The sequence below is a fragment of the Typopeltis vanoorti genome, chromosome 26 (assembly GCF_054136105.1).
Source record: "Typopeltis vanoorti isolate ZY-2024b chromosome 26, IOZ_Tvanoo_1.0, whole genome shotgun sequence".
Classification (NCBI taxonomy): Eukaryota; Metazoa; Arthropoda; class Arachnida; order Uropygi; family Thelyphonidae; genus Typopeltis; species Typopeltis vanoorti.
This window is the reverse complement of record NC_143574.1, coordinates 25,715,081-25,737,529: the sequence shown is the minus strand read 5'-3', so window position 1 is coordinate 25,737,529 and position 22,449 is coordinate 25,715,081. Positions and strand designations below refer to the sequence as shown.

At 36.4% G+C, this 22,449-nt stretch overlaps 2 protein-coding genes across 2 annotated transcripts in view; one reads left to right on the top strand and one right to left on the bottom strand.

Annotated features, from left to right (window-relative positions):
• LOC150092422 (retinoic acid receptor RXR-alpha-B-like) overlaps positions 1–22,449 on the bottom strand; it is a 136,505-nt gene that overhangs the window by 94,387 nt on the left and 19,669 nt on the right. The window contains exon 2 of the mRNA XM_090414900.1: positions 2,468–2,619. Coding sequence (XP_090271026.1) covers positions 2,468–2,619 — 152 coding nt within the window. The remainder of the gene's footprint in view (positions 1–2,467; positions 2,620–22,449) is intronic.
• Positions 20,080–22,449, top strand: part of LOC150092421 (beta-1,4-mannosylglycolipid beta-1,3-N-acetylglucosaminyltransferase brn-like) — a 162,452-nt gene continuing 160,082 nt past the window's right edge. The window contains exon 1 of the mRNA XM_090414898.1: positions 20,080–20,503. The gene's annotated coding sequence lies outside the window, so the exon portion shown is untranslated. The remainder of the gene's footprint in view (positions 20,504–22,449) is intronic.

The following is a 22,449-nucleotide window of genomic DNA, read 5'->3' as shown; positions in this document are numbered from 1 at the left end:
ATGAGGAGAATAAACTTCTGAAAGAATTAAAAAAATACTCAGCATGCATCAATTAAAAACTAATAATAAGCCAACATATTAACTGATTTTCATTAACTGCTATTCTAAAAATGAAATTCACCCATTGTCCATACTAGGAATTTACATAATGCACTGCCCATGGAAATTTCCTTTTTATGGATAATCTGGCAGATCTACAGTTAGACAAACAGAAGACTACTAAATTATATAATTATTAATCAATCAATATGGAAAAGTGGACTAGTAGACTTGACACCCTTTATATAATAAGATGGAGAAAAACCAAGCTCTAAAAACAATGTTTCAAAAGTGAAAGGTTATTCTGAGAATCAGTACATGCTCTACAGAATATACCTGAATTAAATAAATTTGGCTGTAAAAAAGCTCTCAAAGATTTGGGAGGCTGTCCTCATGTGCTTAAAGCAACAACAAAATCTACCACCTTTATCTGCACCCAGAGGATATAGTCAAAAGATTTAAATGCTTGAAACTTTATATTCTTATTTAATATACGTGTCATTATTATTATTATATGATACCTCCAAGCACTCATTGCAGGAGGGAATTGTACTTTACTTCATGACAACATCTCACCATCTCCTCTGCTACTTAATTCTCTAACTACAAACAATGATACTACTATCATCAGTGGCAACAGTATCTTTTGTTTGTAAATTGCATGTGTTCCTATGGCTGATTTGCCTGTACGTGGGTTGAAAAACCCAAGTTTTGGGAAGAAAACTCTGCTACTTCTGTATGAGATTGGTTAACTCACCTTCATTTGAAACAGCTCATATAAAGATTCCTCTCATCATGATCAGAATCAAACACTGGTCTTTTCCAATCAAAGAATACAATGTTTCATTGATTTCCAATTGTGCTAAGAAAGCACTATCATTAGCCTTTGTATCATTAACCTTGAAAATGCTTCAGTTAATGTAGGGAAAATATGGATTCAAATATTTTTAAACCTACTGTGTTGTAACAAGCCATTAAAATGATTTTTGTAATAGGTGAAACCAGATGTAAGACAACAATGTACACTTTCTCTACTGTTATTCATAATATATATGGATTACATTATGAATGAAAGGGACATTAAACCTAATATCAAAATCAGATATTAAATTCATCATCTGCATCATGTTGATGTTTTACTCTTTGCATGATGCAGATGATGTTTTACTTCTAAATAAGTCCAATACAAGTTTTAAGGACTCTTAACTAAATTTAATAACTGTTATAACAAATTTGGCATGAAAATCAGCAATAAAAAGATGAAGACTATGAAAATAGGAAGGACTATTGAAAGCAAAATATTTCAGCTATGTAGGAACAATTTTTAGTGAAGTTGGCAAGTTAAATATGGGAACAGATAAAATAATAAGAAAAGCAGGTATGGTGAGAAGTCAAATGAATATATTTATAATAAAAAGAAAGAAATTTGCCAAAACACTAAATTAGCAATAAATACAAGAGTGTCTTTAAATTGAGCCTTGGGCCTAGCTCCCACTGAAGAAACCTCAATAAAGGTCGAAACTAGTCTGGGTAGTGGCCCTTCCCTTAATGCATAACATTAGACATATCCGCAAGGAGATGTGTTTTGCATTATGGGAGATACTGAGATAGGAGTGATGTTAGCTTGCTCCACCTTTGCAATGAGTTGCCCAGTGTTGTACCTCCTTACCCCAGTCCTCAAGATACTTTCAGGCACAAACTTTGTTTGCTCACACTTGGATAAAGGATTAAACTAAATTTATTATGAATTTGAGTTGGTTTAGAAATGAGCCAGTTGATCAAAGACAATTGACCACAGATATGAGAGAGTAGGAGAAAAATGAGGAGTGGTGATATCTCTCCCAATCAATGTTATTTCTTTACATGTAATGATACCCTCAAAATTTCAAGGAATGTTTTCCATATACTCTTGGTAATCTCATAATTAATACTTAATAATGTGCTTTATCTCGTTCTTCACAATGCCAATTTCTCCAAATATTTCACAATCATGGCTGTCTACATTTCAAAGCATGCTGGAAATTATAATTAACAATCTGGTCCTGTTTTATATTACCTTCATACCAAACAATACCAAACTGCCAACTTTTACACACTTTTACTTCCACTATGAGCAGGCACCATTCTTCTGTTATTATTATTATTACTATAACAAGAGGAGGAGCATTCACCATTCAATTGCAATATTTTTGTATATAATTCCACTGTTCTGTAAAATTTTTGGCAAGCCTATAGGTCCTTCTCTCTGCACAAATGTCATCACTCATCATCACTTTTCTGTAACTCACTACTGTTATATTAAGTAGTACCCAAAGACTCTTTTGCCAGTTCTATCATGATTCCAGAATATCCTTTTTAATAATCATTCTTGCTGTATCTGAGTACAAAAATTCAAAAAAGAAAACAAATCTATTCAGAATTTACTTACAGAACTGGACATGTAACTGTTGCCAAGTATACCAGGATAAGGAGATGGCGGAAGGCTGCTGCTGACTGCTGGAGATACTCCACCACTCGTAACAGATGTTCCTCCTGAGGTGCCATTTGAAATGGACGTGGTACTACTGAGGGATGTAGTAGCTGTAAGAAAGGTTTTAACATTGTATGCATAAATTTTTAATTTCATGAGGATATAATAACTGGTAATCATTAAAAAAAAAAAGGCATTATTAAAGTTTTAATGTTGGTTCACTGAAGTAGTGTTTTACGCTTAATTAGACATATTTTAAGAAGATTAATCTGTGTTTTGAGGAACTATAAAAGACAAATCTTGATATACTTATAGCTAAACAGGTAAATCTTTAAAACTTAGTCCTACTTACTCCTACCTTTATTGAATGGAGAGCTGCATCTTAATATGGTACAGTATTAGGCTAATAGTCACTAGAAAGAGATTTCTGTTCCAGAAACTGCCAAAAAAAAATTGATTTTTGTCTCTCTTTACAAATTACATAGCAAATGAACATGTTTGTTGATATCCAGTCATGCAATATGTGCCTCTGTAGTGCAATTGGAAGAAGCGGAACATTGCAGCCTTCGATTGGAAAAGACCTGGGTTCGATTCTTGTCATGACAAGGAGAATTCTTGTATGGGTTTTTCAGCTGAAGGTGAGTTAGCTGATCTCACACAGAGGTAGCAGAGTTTTTTCTCCCAGAAACTCAGGTTTTTCACCCCATGTACAGAAAAATCAGCCTTCAGAACACGTGCCATTTACAGACAAAAAAATACTGTTGTTGGTGATGACTGGTGATAGATGGCATTGATGGTAATAGTGTTGTAGTAGGTGAATTAAGTAGTAGTGTAAAGGGTGAGATGTATTTAGCAAAGTAGAGTAGATTTCCCTCCTGCGACGAGTCCTTGGATTCCCTAAAGGTGTCACGTAATAATAATAATTTAAATTTGTTTACTTAGGATATAAATCCAGAACAAGGACAACCAAGAAGTTGAGTGCAATATAATTTTTAACTCCAGAAAAGGGATATTCATTCAGTATAAAATATCTCATCTCATCTTCTTTATACCCTCTTTTACCTTGCAGTGTCGAGGGTGTATTAATCATTGGACCTCAAGCTGTTCACAGGATAAGGTGGTCAGCCCTACGCCCCGGTGTATCCTATGTCCTGTAATGTTGAGTTCTCAAGGCCTATAGACTAGGAGGTCCAAGAAAGATGTGGACGTCATGCATCAGCAGATTAGTACAAGGAGTGCTGTTGAGCAATTATTATGGGAGACTTCAGCTATGAAGATATAGATTGGAAGGAGGAAAGGATACATAGCAAGATGGAAATGGAATTTATAAAGTTACTAAGGATATTTATCTGAAACAGCATGCAATGAAGGGGACTGGATTTTTTGAGTGTGTTGGATATGGTAACAGAATCAGAAGATTATTCACAACCACAGTGGCAACTCTGTCTCCAATCAGGAGACAAAACATAAGTTATATGAACAGGGAAAGTGACTAAGCAGAATTGTTCTGGGATGCTGATAATCCCAGGTTATGACATATGATTATGACAAACTTAGAAGAGAGCTTGTAGCAGTGGCATGGCATAAGATGCTACCAGAAATGAATGGTAGCAGTGCATGAGAAGTGGTCAAGGATTGTTCGACAGAAGCAGTAATGGACTGTGGATAAACAAAGTAGGGATTAAATGGGTAAGTAGCAATATAAAGCAGGTGTTGTAGAAAAAGAAAACATTGTAGAGGGAATATAAAGAAAGAGGTGATCAGTATGCTCGTGAGCAATATAAAGTGAAGTTGAGAAGGGGAATTAGTATGGTAAAGAAGATTATGAGAGAAAATTAGATAAGCAGGCCAGAGTAAATCCAAAAGATTTTTTTGCTATCCAGCAAGTAAGAGAAAGAATAATTATGGAAGAATAACTTTAAATGGGGCTATGATAAGAAAGTAACAGAAGTAGAAGAAATAGTTGGCATCAGCTGTGGCAAAGTTCTAAGGGAGTGGAAAGAGGATAAGACACATTCCGTTATCTAAAGGTGGCCATAAGACAGATGTAGTAAATTACAGACCAATTAGTATCCCAGGTGGTCGTTAAAATATTGGAAAAGTTGTATAAAGGTAAAATTCAGGAATGAGTGGATAGCAATATGATACTCTATGGTGGGGAGCACAACACTGTAAAAGGTACATCCAGCCTTAGTAATTTATTGACATTTTATAATAAAGTGACAGCAAAACTGGAAAGGAAATGGACCTACCACGATACCATGGGTTTGCAAAGACTTTTGCCAGAATACTGAATTGAAAACTTACATAAGGTGGAGTGATGGCAATAGATATGAAGCTAGATAGACACAGATGGGGGGTAGCTGACATAAAGAAAGGTAGCTGAGAAGAAAGGGAAAGAATTATCCTCAAATGAGTGATTACAGAGAGGACACAAATAGAACAAAACATCCAAGATGCAATACTAGCGATAGAGAACAAAAATTTTATTCTGAAGAGACTTTCCCTCGATGCAGGTATGATAGACATGCTGATCTCAGTAATAAAGGTGATAGTAATTTTAATGATAAGGTAGATAAGAATGCATGCTCAAGTCATGATAAAAAAAAAAAAGGAAAGAAATTAGGTGGTCTAGACCCCCAGCAAGAATGACCTGTGTGAAAAATTTTTCTTTAAAGAAAAATTTTTCAGAGGAAGAGTAAGCCTTTGTTGGATTCTGAATGAAGAGAAATGAAAATTGTTAATACTTCTTTCAGAATCCAACATAAATTTCATAAGCAAGACTTGTAAATATTATTTATTGTTTGTCTCTTGCTTATAGTATGTTATTCATATAAGTGCCTTGAATTTTGTTTATTATTATTATTTATTAATATAGTCTTAAGTAATGTAATAGTTATAAAAAGGACTCTGTATAAAAATGTCATTCATTTTATTTAATTTATTCCTATAATAATATTGTAAGAAATTATATATATGTAACTCTTTTGTGTCCCTAAATTCATAAATATGAAAGTATGTAAGTTTAATGTACCCTATGTGAACTATGATATTTTTTATTTAACATTACTGAAAGAGAAAGTAATTTTATGTAATTCTTCTGATAGAATTTGATTGGCTGTTGTCAAGGAAATGTTAATTTTAGATAGCACGTGCATGGAGCGTGGTATTCGAAGGAAGAAGGAGTTGATATGAGCTGAACTGGCTAGAACCGGATTTTGGTGGGAAGAATGAAGGTATTTTATTGGAAAACGAAAGAAAAGAGGGGAGAAGCATTCAGGACAGCACGGAGTGAAGTACTGGGTGGCAGTAAAGGGAATTTGGAAATGCCATAAATAAATTAAGAAGGGACCGGGAAATTAATAGGCAATTAAGAATATTTCTACGGAATTCTAAAATTACGTCGAATTCCAATTGTTTTGAGGAAGAATAGTGCAAAGCTGAAATTAATGCGTAGAAGAAAATAAGGAATAAGTAGATTACCTGAAACAAGTGCGTCAAAGCTTGTGAAGCTCTATGTTTAATATTTCAGTTATATAGTGAAGATTCCTTTTGAATAGTGTTACTTCAAAGTGATAGTTAACTTCAGTTTTAAGTGTGCCTATAGTGAATCCATTGTGCAAAAGATGTAACCCGGTAAGAGCAGTCCATTTTTTAATATTTCAGCGTGAAGAATTAAGAGTTAGCTCCGCCCGATATATCTTAACATTAACTGTGGCGTTCTACTAAAATTAGCTGAAGTATGGAGCTTTAAAGTGTTTCCCCCTTGAAGTGATAACTGCCTCATAATTGAATTAAGTGTTTGTTGACTAAGAGAGAATTAGAGAATTCCACTTTAAGAATATTTACTGTAAGATTCTGTAACATTGAACTGTGTGAACCATTTTTAATTATTCCGAAGAATGTAGAATTAACAGCTGGATGTCTGATGCCTAATGTTTTATGTTTGTTATGAATATTTGAACTAAGTTGATTTGCATTATCTTGTTTTAAAAGTTATACTTAATTTACATGTTATATAACCCTGCATTAAATTTTTTGTTTTATTGATTTCATTTTGGTGTTTGCCTGATTCTCTTTCATTGCACCGCTCATAAGGTTTATCGGACCTTGCGGAAGCCTTAAATGATAATATTGATGATAATAACCTTGGCCTGTAGAAAAGTGAAATTGCAAAAGTTAGTTGATGATTGATTCCACTATATTATATAGACTAATCTGAATATAGAGTGGCACAGGATAATATAAATTTCTCTATATTTGGATTAATAATCAACCAACAATTAATAAAAAAAAAAAACGGATAATTTAAATAAAAATAACGTTCCAACAAGATGGCGGATTCAAAGCCAGGATGTACGACACAACAATTACATACTCTGTAACATATTGATGGTACTGGATATTGCAGGAAATTGATGAGGATAGGGATTTGGGGATATAGTGGAAGGAGAGCTGAAGTTCAGAGGGAATATTGCAAAAGTGACCAAAAGAGGTCAAAGGATTATACTACACCACAAACTCATACACACAGGTTGAAGGTGTGTGTGGGTTCTGTAGAGAGTAGTTAACAGGCAGAAGACAGTGGGGCATGAGAACATAACATTAATGCTGATAAGATTAATATAACTCTAATCAATCATGAATAGAGATCTGCATTTGCAGTTTGAAAATAGATATTCTGTTCCAGAAGTTGTTTTTATCCATCTGTGTAGTGGTTTTTAAATAAGAAAGGAGATGTACAATATACTTTCATTAGCAAAGCAGTGGACTTGCATTTAGTTGAAGGTTGTTCATATAATCAGAAGGTGAAATAATGAAATTACGTCTTCTTTGTTGTAAAGTTTGATAGTAAAAGAATAGAATGAAGTGAAACTGTGATCGAAAACCCCTCTGAAATAAAGGCCTCAGAAAAATTTGAGAACTGTAATTAGGACCAGGGAGGGGTTTTGACATTTAGATTGTACAACACTATTCTGGACATTTTCTCTTTTTGTAAAAAAAATTAAAGGATTGGAGAAGGAAATGAAAGTTGTGTGGAGGAACCATAGGAAAAGTAAAAGCTAGATGGTTTGGACTGGCTGTAAAAGAGGTGAAAGCAGAGTTGGACAAAATATTAGGCCAAGTCATATCATCAAGGGATCAAAAAATACAAGTGCCACTTTGGCATGATGTTTCCTGCTTCTGATCTTTTCAAAATAAGGTTTTTCATGTAGTTTGTAACTCGAGCTTTAATCTATGGAAAAGGTTGGATATTTTGCTAAATCCAGTTGTGACATGCATAATTATCATAGGAATGTGTGGAAACTAGAGATTTTCCATGTCTATAAGTAACTATCACAGTGATACATTTAGTGTAATTAAATATATCACTGCAATAGTGTTGGATAAGTTGCTCTAAGTTGGATAAAAGAGTATTGCTCTTTTATCTACCTGCTGGAAAAACAAGAACTAGAATACTAACATTTCTGATTAAAAATAAATAAATAAAATAAAACAATGAATCTGAAAGAATCAGGCAATGATTTTTAACCAAATAAGATATAAAATCGAAGATTCTAGAGAAATGGAAGAACTGAAGAATCTTTCAGTGAACAAGTATACAAGTATACAAACAAGACTTTGATCAGGCTGTATATGGAATACTGTGCACAGAGGGGGTGACTAGGATTTCAAAAGGGTGATGAAATGTTGGAGAGGGTTCAGAGATGATTGATTAAATGGTTTCTGGTCTCTAGAATATGGAATATGAGGATGGATTGAGAGAATGCAAATTACAGTATATGGATAGACGGAAGAGGTGAGACATGATCGAGATGAACAAGTTGGTAAGGAGTAATTATCAGATTAGTGTGGATGAGATTTTTCATAAAATATCTTGAGACTGGGAAGAACAAGAGGCCATCCCTAGAAGCGTATTAGGTGGGTGTGAACAAGGGGATGTGGAAGAGATTTTTTGCATGGAGAGTGGTAGGTGATTGGAATGCATTGCCTGAGAGTGTGGTGAGTGCAGGGACAGTGAATGCATTTAAGTTGAGGTATGATGAGTTGTTAATGTGAGAGTAGGACCTCCCATGAGGAGTCTCTAGACTCCATGGAAGTTTGCTGATAACAATGATGATGATGATAATAATAATAATAATAAATTGACATAAATGAAATGAAACAAATGAAATAAACAGATTATATACCTGATAGGGTGCTGTTATAGGCCAGGGAATACAGAGAATACTGATTGTGAAATGTTTAGACAAATTAGTTGGGTATGTAAAAAGAAGGTGATCCTGATGGGAGACTTTAATTACAGGAATAGAGACTGGAAGGAGGAGATAGTGTGTGGGAACAAGAAGAGTGAGTTTGTGGAATTTCTGAGAGATAAGTATCTTAAGCAGCATGTGGTTGAAGCAACTAGAGGCTTTAATGTTTTGGATTTGGTGATAACTTCACAAGATGTAGTTGTTAATGATGTGTTCACACTCCTGCCAGTTGGTGAAAGTGATCATGAGGTATTTGTTTGGGAAATGATGAAACAAGAAAATATCACTGCCAAAAATAAATATATGTGGAAGTATAAAGTAGGTGATTATAGGAAGCTTTGTAGTCACTTAGCATCAGTACGTTGGATAGATGAGCTGAGCGGAAAAGATGTTGACAATGCATGGAAACTCACAAGGCAGTATCTGACAAAAGCAATGTATGACTGCATGTCAAGGGTTAAGCAAGTAAATAGAGTAGGAGTGAAATGGATGAACAGTGAAATCAAGCAAGCTGTGCTGGAAAAGAAAATGTTATGGTTATGGAGGAGGTACAAGACAGTTGGTGGTAATCAGATCCATGAAGAGTATAAAGTGCAGGCTAGAAAGGTGAAGCATGGTAAAGAAAGAAAGAAAAGAGAGGAGATTGGCTGGTCAGGCCAAGGTAAATTCAAGTGAATTTTTTTGCTACATAGCAAGCAAAAGGAAGAATAATTATGGCAGATTAACATTGGTGAATAGTCATGGCAGCAGACTAACAGCTTCAAAGGATATATTGGAGTTACTGAACAAGCATTTTATCAGCATATATCATACTGGTGTAAATGATATCATGCAATATATAGAAGAGAAGCAAGTATCAGGAGAATTGGAAGTGAAAGAAACAGAGGTGTATCAGATGTTGGTTGGGTTAGATATGAATAGGCTGTGGGCATGGATGACATATCACCACATATTCTTAAAGAATGTGCACCACAGTTGGCTATGCCCTTGACTTGGTTATTTATTATTATTATTCAGGCCTCCAAGGAGTCAAAAGACTAATTGCAGGAGGTCCTTCCTAGGAAATACAAGACTATCATCTTCTTCTTCGTGTAGCTTCGTCAGTGAGAGGGTGCAGCACCATGTCCTTCCAGTTCTCTCTGTTGGTGGCTTTCCTTATTGTTTCTGCATAGCCATGTGATTCTGTCCATGATGTTATATCTTCAAACCATGTCCTTCGTTTTTTGCCTCTTGATCCTTTTCCCATAATTTTTCCTTCTAAAACTGTTAGTATCCTCTGTCCTGCTGAACCTCTCAGTACATGTCTTGCCAATCTCATCTTTTTCTGGATCATTTCCAGTAATAAAGATCTCTGTGTTCTCATTCTCTGTAGGATATCTGTATTTGTCACATGTTCTGTCCATGGGATTTTCAGAGCTCTCCTATAGCACCACATTTCAAAGGCCATTATCTGTTGCCTCACCCTCTTCTTGAATATCCAGGTCTCACTTCCATATGTGAAAATTGGCCACACTAATGTCCTTATCATTCTCATTGACCGCTCTTGCTCTCACCACTCTATCAGACAATGCATTCCACGGTTCAACCACCCTATATGCAAAGAAACCACTTTTCACCCTCTTGCTCACAGTTTCCTTTCGTAACTTCCAGGGATGCCTGCTTATCATCATTCCTTCCTGCTGTTCAACCAAGCGAAAGAACTCCCCAGTGTCAACCCTGTAACCACTTCTCAACAGTTTAAAAGTCTCAATCATATCACCTCTTCTTCTTCTATCCACCAAACTCTGCAGTCCACATTCCCTCAGCCGATCCTCATAACTAACATTGTACTGTCCTGAAACTGTCTTTGTTATCCGCCTTTGTACTCTTTCCACAGTTAATTTATTCCCTTCAAATCCTGGGAACCAAATCTGAGAACAATAGTCTAAGTGTGGTCTGATCAGGGTCTTATACAATGGAATGATAATTCTTTTATCTCTGCAGATCAGCATCTTTCTCATTATTGCAGCAATCCTCTGTGTTACCTTCACCACCTTTGCAATGTCCCCTGAATTTCAGGTTTCTATCAATCATCAACCTCAGATCTCTTGTCTCCCCTACTTCCTCCAATAGAGTATGCAGCATCCCATCAATGTGTCCCAAACCTCAAGACCTTACATTTTGCTGCATTAAACTGACACCCCCATTCATTTGCCCATCTGCCTAGCTTATTCAAATCCTCCTGCAGGACTACCACGTCTGCACTATTACTTACAACCCTTCACAGCTTCACATCATCCACAAACAACTGAATATCCCCCTGCAATCCACTGACAATGTCATTGATGTAAAGGTTAAACAATATAGGTCCCAGTACTGAGCCCTGTGGGACCTCACTTGTAACCCTCTGCCTCCTTGAAACTGCTCCACCATACACAACTCTCTGATACCTATCAGACAGCCAATCCTGTATCCAGTTGACCAACCTGACATCCAAACCCATGTGCTGCAACTTAAATATCAGCTTATCATGTGGAACCCTGTCAAATGCCTTAGCTGAATTCAAGAAAATGGCAGTATGCTTTTCCCTTATCTATTGCTCTTGTAACTTTATTATAAAAGACTAGCATATTACTGAAATAAGAGCACCCCTTCACAAATCCATGTTGACTCTCACAGATAACATTACTCTCATCTGCCCAACATTGTATATGGTCCCTAATTAATTTCTCCAAGATCTTAACAACTACTGATGACACACAAACTGGCATATAATTAGACACTTCTAGTCTGCTATCGCCCTTATGCAGTGGGTAGGGTTCCTAAGGAGTGGAAAGAAGGCAAAATATTACCACTCCACAAGCATGGTTCTAAGACAGAGGTCTCCAACTGTAGGCCAATCTGTATAACTGCAGTTGTGGTCAAGGTGTTGAAAAGATTGGTAAGGAATAGAATACAGAATTGGGTTGATGGGCATAGCATTCTTTATGATGATCAGCATGGATTTTTAAAGGGTAGGTCCTGTTTTAGTAATTTACTTGCATTTTATGATAAGGTGGCAAGTGCATTAGATAAGGGAGAATCATATACAGTGATATTCTTAAACTTTGCAAAAGCCTTTGATAAATTATCACATGATAGTTGGCATACAAGCTGCAGAGGATAGGAACAGATAGTGTATGATGGAGCAGTATCTCAAAAAAGAAGGGTAACTAGTGGTGTGCTCCAGGGTTCTGTTCTTGAGGCCACTGCTGTTTAACTTGTTTGTAAACAATATACCATGTGGATTGACTGGGGATCTTCAGTTATTTGCTGATGATGCAAAGTTGGGAAGAATTATAAGTAGCACTACTGATGTTAATTCCCTTCAGTAATATATGAACAGACTTTTTACTTGCACAAAAAAAAGTTAGTTTTAATAACAATAAGTGCAAGGTGTTGCATTCTGGAGTGCAGAAATATAAGGCTGTGTACTAAATTGATGGTGCCATATTGCAGGAAGTGGATAAGATTAGAGATTTGGGAGTGATGATTGACAGTAGACTGAAGTTTAGAGGGCATATTGCTAATGTTGCAAAGGCTGCACATCGTAGTACTGCTATGATAAGAAGTACTCTAACATGTAAGGATAAGGAAGTGGTTGTGCCACTGTATAAGGCACTGGTCAGACCACACTTGGACTACTGTGCTCAGATCTGGTTGTCTGGTTTTCAATGTGATGTGGAGAGGGTCCAGAGGCGAATGACTAAGACAATGTCAGGACAGTTGAGGAAGTAGCGACAGCATTAGAGGAAGAAAGGATGACATATTAGGAAGCAGCAGCACATGACATATTTGACAATGACACTGTTTATTATTCTCATCATGTATACATAATTCTTTTATAAATATACAATTCAAGTATACTATCAACATTTTCTGTTGGTTTTTACATTTATTTTGGGCTGATTGAAACAAATAAAAATATTTTCCTTATATATTCGAAGGGTAAAATACATTATCAGATAGTTGCAGTGGCAGCAAGTCCATAAGGGCTGCAGGCCCTCCAGTATAAAATGAATGTTCCTGTTTTATTATTGCCGTTTTTAAATTTTTATATATTTATCTAAAACCATTATTTTCTTGTTTGTAATACAATATTGCTTGATAGTATTTTATATAATTCATTTTGTAGCAATAGTTGTATTTTGCAATAGTCAATGTGCTGTGCAGGCTAGGGTACTGGCTAGTATTCTCAATGCTGGAGCTGCATTCAATGCAAACTGCACCAAACTGCTACCTAGTGGGGATAACACATGATTTACATGCAGTTTGGGGTGGTAGCATTGCAGCCCAAGATACGTTGCTACTACACGCACACAAATAACAAATTATTTTTGTGTTATTTGTTACTAGATGGTTACTAGAAAATTAAATTTGCGCAATACAATCAAAATCCATTGACTTTATCTATGCGGGTTCACATGACATGTTATATACATGTCGTAATATATTAGAATCATAATTGGACATGATATATAAGTTATAGCGATCTCTTATGATATACATTTAAAATAAAGGTCAACATTGATTAAAGATGCCAAGAAATTATATTCTTGAATTCATCCTTTATCCAAGTGTAAGCAAACAAGTTTGCACCTGAAATAATTTCAGGACTGGACAACTTATATATAGAGGATAATGACTTCACATCACTTGCCTTAGTATCCCATAATGAAAAGCACATATCAATTCAGAACTTTATACCTATTCAGAACTTTATACACCTCTATCATATCATCCCTCTTTCTTCTGTTAACCAGTTTGTAATCCACATACTTGCAATCTGTCCTCATAATCTAAATCCCATAATCCGGATACAATAATCCAGGCGCAGTCTTATCAAGGCCTTATAAAGAAGCAAAATTACTTCATTACCTTATATGTCAAGGTTCACTTCAACATCACAATTATCCTGAGTTGTATTTTCAACCTTTGTTAACTTTACACTTACCTAACATTAAACTGACAGTCATTTTCTTTTGCCCAAATTCCAAGCCTATTCAAATTATTTTGTAAGTGCTGAATATCAGTAGCATTCCTGAGCATCCTGCCTGTCTTCGCATGGCAAACGATTGCACATCTCCTGTTAGACTCTTCCTAATGTCATTAATATATAGATTGAATAACAATGAACCTAGAACTGAACCCTGAAGCTGGTCACCTTTAATCTGGTAGATTCAAACCCACCATATACAACTTTTTGATATCTGTCTGTCAACCATTCACTGATCCAAGTCAAGAGTTTATATTCTAATCCCATATTCTCAGTTTATGCAACAGCGTTTTGTGTGGTATCCTATCAAATGCCTTAGCAAAATCGAACATTATCATAGTGTTTTCATTCCGTTCATCCAACTCAGCCGTAACACTGTTATAAAATATGAGCAAATTGCTAAAACATGATCCTCCTTTAGTAAACCCATGCTGTTACTTGCAGAGTGTAGCCTGTTTGTCTACCCATTTCTATATGTGAGTTGTTACCAACTTCTCTAAAATCTTCACAACCACAACAGAGATAATGAGAGGTCGGTAGTTAGACACAGTTAGTCCTGTGTAGCTTAGTGGAAGTGGTGCTTGCATCCTCTGCACTTGGTCGCTGAAGTTTGACTTAAGTTCAAGTCTAGTCGCCGACTGGAGGAACTTTTTCTAAGCCTTTCTTCAACCAGTTCCAGAGTTAGTCTATCTCTGGCACGGGCAAGCAGGTTTTTCCTCCTGGAAACTCTGGTTTTTCATCCTGTAAACTCAAGAAAATCAACTGTAGTACCCACATTTCAGACAGTGACATATCTTGTTAGGGTTAGGTACCAAGAGATGGCAGCACTTGTTTGCCAGCCTCTTCATTGGTGGCTGCTATAATTAGTGATAGACATGGGCCAGCTATCTCTGATTGGCTACCAGTGGAGATTGAACTGCCTACTCGGTCTCCAAAAGCTAGATAGCATTTAAAGGCCTCACCTACTCCCTATAAGGGAATAAAAGGTGTTAGCTGATTTTTTTTTTTTTTGATAGTTAGACACATCAGTTTTTGCACCACCCTTGTACAATGGAATTATCATACATTCCTTCCATTCCTGCATACTCAACTTGAGTATGTATAACTTATATGTATACAAGTGATACAAACATGTGCAACTTGTGGATCTCTTGCTTAATAAGGTTGCACATCGATTTCACTCCTAACCTATTTATTATTCGAACACCAGGAATACATTCAGATACCGCCTCATTTAAGCATTTTTTCAAAGATTCCTATGCATTGCTGATATTTTTTCCATTCATTAACTGATATAATGGAACCAAAGATAATATTCCTAAGTTGATCATAATTTCCAGTTCAGCATGTAACCTGTTCTAATGGGAACATCAATTTAATCAGATACTTCCTAAGAAAGCACGGCATGATCACTGTCACCAACTGGTCGGAAAATAGTCATATTCTTCTTTCACATGCTGCTTGAGAAAATTGCCTCACAAAAATTCAATAAATTCCTCTTCCTTCTTACACCAGATAGCCTCAAACTGACCACTACATGAGACATTTCTATCCTAACTGGATTTAAGTCATCTGTTATTATTAGTAGTACTCCTCCTCCTCTCCTATTATGTTCTGTCATTCCTATAAATAGTATACCCATTACACTCGATCCCAGTTGAAAATTCCTCTACCGGGTGCATTGATCATGTGTTAGGAGTGAACGTATGATGGTTGTGGATTTTCTTATCGGTAAAACGTGTTAATTAAATATGAGAAACTCTGGTTTTGTAGTGTAGCTGCTAGATTAACTAGTAGAGATGTGATTAAAGTTATTAAATTGCAGATTATACTGTATTTAACAACAGCAGCACAGGTAAGTGGACTGTAATTGCAACGAGGGCGATTCTAGTGGCTGTTGGCTGTTAGGCCAACAGCCGCTAGAATCGCCATTGTTAGTACATCTATTTCAGATCCATATACTTGCAGGATTCACTTGCGTTTATACGCAAATTGTTAATGATGAGTGTGTTTGATTTGGACGCCCTCACAGATTCTCTGGATAAAGAGCCAGCGAATCTTTGAAGTAAATAAACTTCAAAGGAAGTTTAAGCTCAAATGGCCATCAAACATGATAGATTCTGACATCATTATAGACTCTAGATAAAGGGCTGACATTCAGCTTCATAAAGAAACTCCTTAAGAAGTTCAAGCTTGAATGGCCTGGCTTCCTAAATTTTTACTCTTTACCCGAGACTGATGAAGATCAAAATGAAGACGCTTCTCAAATGGACGAAAAATTAAATCTAGTAATCTCGGACTCTACTCATTCAGATCAAGGAGAGACGCACACGCGCAAAATTTCGCCTTGGAGTCAGCAAACGAAAATGGCATGGATGAAGATGCCCCCAACACAGATTTCTCTGCCTCCACCAATGAAAAGGTGCCTCCAGTCATTCTTAGGGAAAAGCAGAGATGGACAGCCTTAAGAACCACCATGGCCAACCTGCAGATAAATTACTCCACTGCCAAGAACACAGAGGAGGGCACCGAAATTCAGCCCGCTACAGTGACTGACTATAGAAATTTAACCAAGAAGTTGGATGTAAGAGGTATACAATACCATACCTTCACACTTACCTCGGAGAAAAATTTAAAAGTGGTATCCGAGGAGTATCAGAAGACATTGAAATAGCTGCTGATCTCAACATGCAAGATCTGCCTCCCATAAAGGTCAACAGAATGTACAGATCAAACAAGACCCCTATGCCTCTGGTATTGGTGGAAATACACAATATCTATAAAAATATTTATAACATGAAGACAATCTGTGGGCTTAAGGTCTCACCGGAGCACTTAGGAAGAGGCCCTTTTCTGGGCAGTGCCATAGATGCCAAAAATTTGGTCATGCCCAGAAGTTGTGCAAAGCTCAATACAGATGTTTAAAATGTGGTGACACCCACCCCACACACATACCTGCTCCAAGCCAAAAACCATCACGTCTAAGTGCGCTAATTGTGGTGGCCCCCACCCTGCAAATTACAGAGGATGCATTTAACACCCAAAAAACAGGCAAACTGAGTTAATCAGTCAATCTACCTCATTATCAGAAATGAGAGCCCCAGAAGCTCAAGTTCATCAGTCTCCTATTAGTTTGAACAAGATGACAGGTGTTCATCCACCATCAACTGAGCCCCCCAAGAAAATAAATCTTCAACACCAAACAAGAACATATGCTGACGTGGCCCGCCCCAAAAAAGCAGTCCATGATCAGAATATGCCAAATCCACATTCAAATATAACAGCCATCATCACCTCTTCTCTTGTACATATGTTACAGGATTTCAGTAACGCAAATCCATCACTAAGCTCTGCAAAAAGTTTCTTGCAGCAAACACAGTCCATTTTATCTGCACTTTCCAATGCATAGGGAAAAATTCACCTCAGATTCTCTAATGAGTATTGCATGGAATGCCAACGGCCTTAAAAATAAAATACTAGAAGTGCAGGAATTCAATGACAGATATAATCCAGATATATTATTAATTAATGAAACTCACCTGAGACCTGCTGACAATCCTAAATTTAAAGGATATCAACTTTACAGGAATGATAGGCTGGATTATAGAGGTGGTGGTGGTACAGCCATCCTCATCAAAAATCACATCAACCATCATGCTGTAGCCATTCCTACAACCACTAATCTCGAAGTCACAGGTATCAATGTCATCACAAACTCTGCCGGAAACATAAAAATCTATGCTGCTTATAACCCACCATCAAAAACATTGCTGACAACAGATCTGGATGCTATCCTCAGAGTTAAACTACCGGTTATTATCGCCAGAGATTTAAAAGCAAAACATCACACCTGGAGCAGTAGGTCTATAAATAGGAATGGACGCATCCTCTTTAACTACACAAGCTCAAATTGCGCAGCTGTAGCTGGCCCTTCAGTGCCAACTCACCACACTCCGACTGGCTCATCCGACGTCTTGAATTATAGCTGTCCTTCAGAATGTCAACCTGCAGTACACCCTGGAATCATTGAATGAATTATCATCAGACCACAATCCTATTCTGCTCCAACTGGGTTATCAGAGGGGACTTCCCCCTTCGCCTCACACCTTCATTCCCTGGGAAAAACTATCCAAAATGCTTCCAAACTACATTGATCCCGTCCCTCATATTAATTTCAAGGAAGAAATTGATTCTGCAGTCAATAAACTTACTGATCAAATCAACACATCCATAGCATCTATCATCTCAAATTCAATTGCTTTTAAGCCTAAACGACTACCAAATGACATAATGAAATCAGGGAAAAAAATAAAGCAAGAAAAAGATACCACAACACCAGAGCACCCCAAGCCAAAAAAAAAACATCTCAACAAAATGAACAGTGCAGTGAGAGATGCACTTAAAGCTCACAGAACCAAACTATGGGAAGACAAATTAGCCTCCATATCACCTGATGATCAAACCATCTGGAAGTTCCTGAGAAACATCAAAAACAAAAACAAATCTCTTCCTCCTCTCAAATCTGAATTGAACATTGTTTACACAGATGCAGAAAAAGCCGAAACTAAAAATTTAGAAAAACGGTGTAGCCCTTCATACGCTAACCTAAACTTCAATCATATTTATAAAATTCACCGCCACATCAGACACGTGTTAAAACGGCCTGATACCTGTACCAGCCAACTCACACCTACTTCTCCAGCTGAAATTTATGACATTATAAAGAACTTAAAGAATAAAAAAATCCAGTGCCTGACGGCATATCCAACAAAGTTATTAAACTGCTACCCCGAAAGCCCATCGTACATCTTACAACAATAATAAATGCTATGTTCAGGTTTAAGTACTTTCCCTCTGCATGGAAGTTGGCAGACGTAGTTCCTATATACAAGCCTGGCAAGGATCCTCAGCAGCCTCAAATTTATCGTCCCATAAGTCTGATTTCTAATTTGGGCAAAATAGCAGGAAAAACTATCCTTTCCAGAATTCAACTTTCAGTAAAAAAATTAAACATCCTTCCTTCAGAACAGTTTGGTTTTCGCCAGTTTCACAGTACCACCCAACAAATTCATAGACTAATCGAATTCATTACAACAAGTTATAATTGGCACCAATACACTGGAGCAGTTTTACTTGACTTAGAAAAGGCGTTCGACAAATTATGGCACTTTGGACTAGTATACAAGTTGATTTTAGCTGGCATTCCATTAGATCTAGTCCAAATTATAAAGTCATTTCTTAGTGGCAGACGAATGCAAGTCAAACTAAATGATATATTATCTACCCAGCGACGAATCTTGGCAGGAGTGCCTCAAGGGTCCCTACTGGCACTGATACTTTTCACGATTTACATGGCGGACATTCCGCACAATCCGATGTCATCTATCATTGCTCTATACGCAGAACCAGTGCTCTAATCACTGCAAGAAAACCTGCAGAGATTAGAGCACTGGTTCTCGGAATGGAGATTGCAGGTAAACCCTCAGAAGAGTATCGCCATGCTCTTCACTAAAAACTCAATATCTCCCAAAGATGACATCTTCCTATTTAATATCAAGATTCCCTGGAAAGCAGAAGCCAAATATCTCGGTGAACTGCTGGACAGAAAACTAACCTTCAGTCCATATATAAAAGCCTCATGCACAAAAGCATCAAGAGTCATTGCACAGCTTTACCCTCTTATCAACAGGAATAGCAAGCTGGATACCAAAATAAAACTGCTCCTTTATCAGTTGATGATTCGACCCATTATTACTTATGCATCCCCAGCCTGGAGCCACACCTCAAGTACAAATATCCTCAAACTACAGAGAGTGCAAAACAAATGTCTCTGCGTGATCTTAAACGCACCATGGTATATCAGAAATGTTCAACTCCACCGGGATACAAACATCCCCTACATCTACTCTTTCCTGCAGTCTTCAGCAGTAAAGTTCTTCTCAGCATCCTCTTCACATCCAAATGAATTAGTGCAACAAGCAGCAAATTATGATGAAACAGACTTCTCCAAATATAGGAGACCCAAGGCCATCCTACTTCCAAATGAAGATCTTTAAATCGCACTCACTCAGGCAGAGCACTTAGCTCATAAACTTTTCCCTACACAGCAACCTTATCAGATAGCAGGGATTATAAAAGCATTTTGCTTCACCCTTATAGTCAGCAACGTCTTACGTCGATCCTAGTTACGATATCTTATTCTGATAGCTAGGTTTCACTAATGCCCACAATCTTAGGCCACATCGTATTTAATAAAGCAACGAACTAGACTGCTTTGTTTCTGATATTCCTGGCATTTGTGAGTAGACATGACAAATTACCACCTATCCCATTCTTATAATTAGATATGCATCTAATTATAGTTGTAGAACTTCTTTTCCCTCTCCAGACATACTCAAAAGGGTCGAACACAAAGCGTATATTTCGACCCCTTTGCCAGATACATAACCATGTTTGAAGACATTAATTATCTTTATCACGTTTTCGAAACATAGCTGAACTTTCACACATATTTCCCCCATTCCTCCCTTGATGATCTTGTTTCCCTGACTCTATGCATTAGGTCTCATCCCAATAAGTATAGGGCCATTACAGTGGCACTATAGTTAGCGCCACTAACTTTATATATTTCTGAGTTTCAAACTGCAAAACGTAAGGTTGATAGGGAATAACAGAAAACAACTACAGTCAGCTCAGGTGTGTTCTAAAAAATCCAGAATTTGGGTAAGTTTGTTTGAGTTTCTTTTCAGTATACTGTATTTAAATAATTAAAGATATCGAGTTTTAAATTTATTATTATTCAGCATTTTCTAGACATTTAAGCTGATGAATGGCCAAGCATTTTTGTTTCTGAAATCAATTTAATGAAGAATTAAGGTTGTTAGTCTTACGTCAGTTGGAATATATTTTGTTTGTAAACTGAGTTTTTTCTTTTGGCCGTTTATGTATTTGCGAGATGAAAAACCCGAGTTTCATGGAGGGGGGGGGGGGGGGGGAAGGAAAAGAAAAAGAAACGTACTTACGTCTTTATGAACCAGTTAGCCCAACTCGAAAGAATGCATTGTATTTAAAATGTCTTATCAATAAATTTCTTCTCCATTCACCTTAAGCATGCACATCTGACTAACGTTATTCTTTATAGTACGTTAGTCAGATGTGCATACTTAAGGTGAATAGAGAAGAAATTTATTGATAAGACATTTCAACGAAGAAAGAATACAAATGCATTCTTTCGAGCATGCGTAATTTTCTCTCTATATATATGTGTGTGTGTGTGTGTGTGTGTATGCATATGAAATAACAAAATAACATTGTCGTTATCAGGTTCAGCACACCTCAACCAATTATATTCTGTAATAAATTACATCGAGTAATCTAGTCCTTTATGGAATTACATTTCATTACGCTAAACAGCTTTTAGCCGCATGATTGACGGAAAGCATGAATCTAGTATTGTGCCAAGGACACTAGCTGTGTAACTGTACGGCATATTGCAGCTTCTGACCTTGGAAAACCTTGAATAGTGGGCACCACTATAAGTAGGATAAATTATTTTTCATTCTACATGTCTATTCAAATATGGAAATACCTATAATAATAGGTATTTCCATATTTGAATAGACATGTAGAATGTAGAATAGTAAGCCTATATCGAAAGATAATTTTGTAACTGCTCCAATCACAACTGAAATAAACTAAATAATTACAACTAAAACAACCTTTATGAAAAGATGTGTTTTTTTATCATTTTTTTATTCATTTTAAATTATTTTCGTCTTCTGCATGTTGATAATTTTAACGGGTTGTTGTTAAACTTCATCTATTACCTACTAGATTAGTTCTCAAACTTTCAGTACCAACGTACCCCCTTTTAAAATTTAAGTAACATTCACGTAATTCCATTTCAAGCAATGGTAATTCAGAGAGAACATATAATAATATTTCATTCAAACACGAATAATATAAATCTTTTTAATTTTTTAAAAATGTGCGTTATGATTAATTAATGGTTTTACACTCGTTGCTTTCGTTACAAATATTTGATCCTGAGGTATACCGTGAGTAGACATATAGATACAAAATTAATAACGGAAAACTCACGTACAAAGATTATTTAATAATATAATTTAATATAGTGTATAGTGTGTATATAATAGTATAGTGTTCTTTCTTAGTTACCACAATCCTTTCACTTCCTTCACTATTTCCGGCAGCCGATTTCAAACAATCGTTTTTTAATCAGTGATCCATATTAAAGGGTTTAAGAAATAAATAAAATATTAATGTTAAATATTTAATATTAATTATTATTAGATTGCACTTCACGATTTGTTAATAACCAACAGCACAACTAAAAAATAAGAGTATTATCTTAGCGCGTATAACCTGTACTTCAGCCACGACTTTTGAAATAATGAAGTTTTGATAGTGATGAAACTATCCGTGAGGACCGTTACAATTTAAGATACGAAGGATTCCGAAACTATTCCAATTTAAACTTTTAATGCAAAACTGTTCGAACCACACGGTTGTACGCGATCGTGCTGTCACAGATTCAGCCCTGATAGTCTGTTGGTCTGCCAAGACACACATTTTGTTTAAAACTTCCTTTAGGTTTTTTTTTTTTTTAGTTATTGAAAATGTCTAACAAGATGATGCGATGCTCGGTT